This window comes from Babylonia areolata, chromosome 2, assembly GCF_041734735.1.
Source record: "Babylonia areolata isolate BAREFJ2019XMU chromosome 2, ASM4173473v1, whole genome shotgun sequence".
In the NCBI taxonomy this organism is placed as follows: domain Eukaryota; kingdom Metazoa; phylum Mollusca; class Gastropoda; order Neogastropoda; family Buccinidae; genus Babylonia; species Babylonia areolata.
The window spans coordinates 31,620,514-31,624,477 of NC_134877.1; the positions used below are offsets into that span (position 1 = coordinate 31,620,514).

Here is a 3,964-nt window from a genome sequence, read left to right on the forward strand (position 1 = left end):
CAGTGTGAAAAGCAATTAACTGAATGCAGGAAAAAAAACAAGATGATGTTTATATAGAATGGTTGATGTCTACCAACTCATTCTCATATACCTGTCCATCCGTCTCACCAGCAACGTTAATTCATTTCTGCCCAGCACATGCATGCAACTTTCTCAAGGTCAACTTTGAGGTCCGTCAAGAGGTGAACAAATCTGATCGGTGTATTTCAGTGATGGAAATGATTCTGTTCGGGAAAAAAGCGAACGAGCAAAATCGTATAGAAATGTTTACTAAAAATTTTAAAGGAACATTTTATCTGTAAAATTAGAAATAAATAGATACAATATAACACACGAAACGTTCTCAATACAGAAAGTGGATGAATTGAGTTGATATAATCATATGAATATGCAAATACATATTAGACAAAACGAAGCCCACTACCACCACCACCAACCACCACCTTCACAACCTGAACTCACCATCGAAGTAGTCAGCAGGCAGAAGCCGCTTCATATGCTGGTTGATGGCTCCCCACTTGGGATTGGCCACGTTGTTACAGGACCCGTCAATGGTGCGGTATGGGGAACCGGGTTCACACGTTATCTGTGTCTGTGGGGCACATCCACTGCCCTCCCGGGAAAACCCCCTGAAAATGTGGGAGGGAAACTGCCCGAAGGTGTCGCCATTGTGGTACAGGCTGTCGCCGTTGGGGGAGGTAGACAGGGTGAGGTCTGAGCGAGGAGGCTCTTGGAAATGTGTCCCGTCAAAATTGTTACTGATCGAGTTTGCTTGGTTGTTGAAAAACTGATCCCCTAAGGACCTGCTTTCGAAATTGTTGTTGTTGTCGTCATCGTCGTCGTCGTTGTTGTTGTTGCTGTTGTCAGCGTACCTGCTGAAGACATTGTCTCCAAGAGAACTGGGTCCGTCGTTGTTGTTAGTGTTAGCGTGCTTGCTGAAGATCTGGACGTCAAATGAGCTGGCTCCGTGGTTGTTATTGTTGTTGTCATTGTTGTTGATGTCGATACCGTAGCTGCTGAAGACCTTGTCCCCGAATGAGTTGGTTCCGTCAAATCTTAAGACGGGAATAAGTACGTATGAATTATTCAATGACAATGAAATTTTCTATATTTATATCTTACAATAAATAACAACAATTGAAAAAATGATAAATGAACAAAGACGTCAAGGTCATAGTGATGAAACGAACCGAATTAGATTAAAAAGAAAGCATTTTGGAATGAACACTTCAAAGAAAATGTGGGAGGAAACCAACTGAGAAGAATCGAGAAAACTATTCATATAAACTACTACAAATACACAACATAAATCTGAAATAACATGATTGATAACAAGACAGAAAAATCGGGTTAAACATTTTTTGAGCGGAGGTGCGGGAGGGGCGGGAGGGGGGGACGGGGAGCGGGGGATTAATTTGCGATTCCATTTTAACAACAACAAAACAACGATCTAAAACAAATATTTTTTTTAGGATTTCAACATAAACCATACACATAAATAACTAAGCTAGCTGTCTAGAAAACTGTGAGAAAACTGGAACGATCAACGATATACGATCTGCTGTTCTGAAAATTACGTTATTCAGACATATGGGAAAGGAGACCTTGAAACAACGTCTTACCCTGCCTGGCGTTTGAATCGGCGAAAAGCATAAGGCGAGAAACCATGAAATCCAGCTGCTGCTGGAAAAGACCGTGAAGATGAAGACGGCTTTCCCGTCTGTCTGGAGGGACTGGAGGGGGGCTGAGGGGAAGTGCTGACTGGGGCTTGGGGCACATGTGGAAACGTGTAGTTCAGACCGGCTCCAAAGCCCAGGCTGGTGGACCTCATGTCCGCCATCTCCAGGAGCTGGTCCTCAGTCACCTCCAGGCCTGGAACCATGACTTCAGTGTCTGTCGTGTTGATGGCTTCACAGGATGGGGGAGGGGAGGAGGAAGAGACAAGGGGAAAGAGAGACAGACAGAGAGGGAGCCGCAGAGAGAGAGGGGGTGAAAGGGAGAGAAAGAGAGACGCAGAGAGACACACAGAGAGAATGAAAAGAGATAGAAAGAGAGACTCAACACTCAAGATGGTTTAATCATCCACAAGCCATGGCTATGAATGAACCGGTATGTGAACATATAATAAAGACAGCAATAATTATAGTACACCATGCGTGAAAATATAACATAAATCCCAAACGTAGTCTAAACTGTGCTACAATGACGAAATGGTTTCTCGGAATTTGAAAGCTTTATATGAATAGCCTATCTTGGCTTAGTAAAAAAAAAAATTAAAAAAGGGGGGGGGGGAGAGAGAGAGAGAGAGTTCAAAATACAAGCAACGATCAATGAGACAACGAAGTAAACGAGAATTCATGTCCTTGTAAAAGGATGTCTATAAAAGATAAATGAAACAAACAAAAAAATCAAATCGAATTAAACAAAACAATATAAAAGAAATGATTCAAGACAAAATAAAACTGGTTAGATATAAAAAATAGAATAGAACAGAATATGTCTTTATAACCAAGTGTACAAGGAATATTTGGGGGGAGGGGGATGGTACATAACAAGATACGAACATAAATCGAAAATCATACACAAACACAGATACAGTAGAAATTAGGATATATGCAAGTGCATATCAATATAAAAACTTGTGCATATTCACACATGCATGCACTGCACACACACACATGCGCGCACACACACACACACACACACACACACACACACACACACACACACTCGTTTGAACAGAAGCCGCATATTACATGTGGATGAGGCTGATGACTAGATCTTCAGGTAGATGGATGTTAATTGCACAATTCTAGTTATCAGGCTGGATTTGTTCGAGAGACAGGGCACTCACTGCTTTCGGCGAAAAGCTATTGGCGAAGCTATTGGTTTTCGTCCTCATACTTCTGTACCGTCGACCAGAGGGGAGCATCTCGAAAATCCCAAAAGCTGGATGTGATTCGTCCTGGCTGATTGATTTTGCTTTGTTGAGTAGCCGCTTATAATATATGTCTTCTAGAGAAGGTAGATCAGCCCCGGTAATCTTGGTGGCAGTTTTTACGATTCTGTTCAGGGCTGCAACATCTGCCTTGGAAATGTTTCCGTACCAAACAGTAATAGCGAAGGTTAACACGCTTTCAATGACTGCTCTGTAGAAATCAACCATGATTTCTTTTCTAATTCCGAACTTTTTGAGGCGCCGAAGAAAGTACATGCGCTGTTGTGCTTTCTTGACAATTTTTTCCGTATTTTTCTCCTATTTCAAATCGTTGGAAATGATCAGTCCCAGAAATTTAAATTCGCTGATGATCTCTACTTTGTCTTTAATGACAAGTAGTGAGGGGTCAGATCTGGTCTTCCTGAAATTTAAGATTAATTCTTTTGTTTTCGATACGTTGAGGTCAAAGCTGTTTTGATCACACCAGCTGACAAGTTCTAGTACTTCTTCCCTATATTTTGACACACACACAAGAACACACACACACACACACACACACACACACACACACACACACACACACACACACACGCACACGCACACACACATACGCACACGCACACGCACACACACACATTTTTTTTTTTTTTGTCTAATGAAATTTGATGTCATTAGTTCTGCATGAATGCAGTCGTTTTGATGTCCATCCTGCAAACTGCACCCACGTGAATTTTTTTTTATAAGCGTAACAGACAAACTCAGCATCATTCTGGTTACATTGGAACTTCAGTTAACGGATAAATAAATTATGTGAGAACGATTATATTGTTATGTTTGAGTTGCAAAGTAACTGAGTACAAATTGAATCCAGTTCAAAGTTATGGCCTCACCATAATCATCATACAAGGGCTCAATAAAGGTGGAGACGAACACTTCCGGATAGACAGGTCGCTGTGCTGACGAACTGTGGAGTATGACCATCACTGCCAGCAGCAGTAGCAACGTCGACGCGTCGTTCACAGTCAT

At 41.8% G+C, this 3,964-nt stretch overlaps 1 protein-coding gene across 1 annotated transcript in view; it reads right to left on the minus strand.

The window, feature by feature from the left end:
- LOC143277239 (uncharacterized) overlaps nucleotides 1–3,964 on the minus strand; it is a 6,530-nt gene extending 2,566 nt beyond the window's left edge. Inside the window, exons 1-3 of the mRNA XM_076582027.1 lie at nucleotides 3,829–3,964; nucleotides 1,623–1,872; nucleotides 463–1,055 (exon numbers count right to left, since the gene is read on the minus strand). Coding sequence (XP_076438142.1) covers nucleotides 463–1,055; nucleotides 1,623–1,872; nucleotides 3,829–3,964 — 979 coding nt within the window. The remainder of the gene's footprint in view (nucleotides 1–462; nucleotides 1,056–1,622; nucleotides 1,873–3,828) is intronic.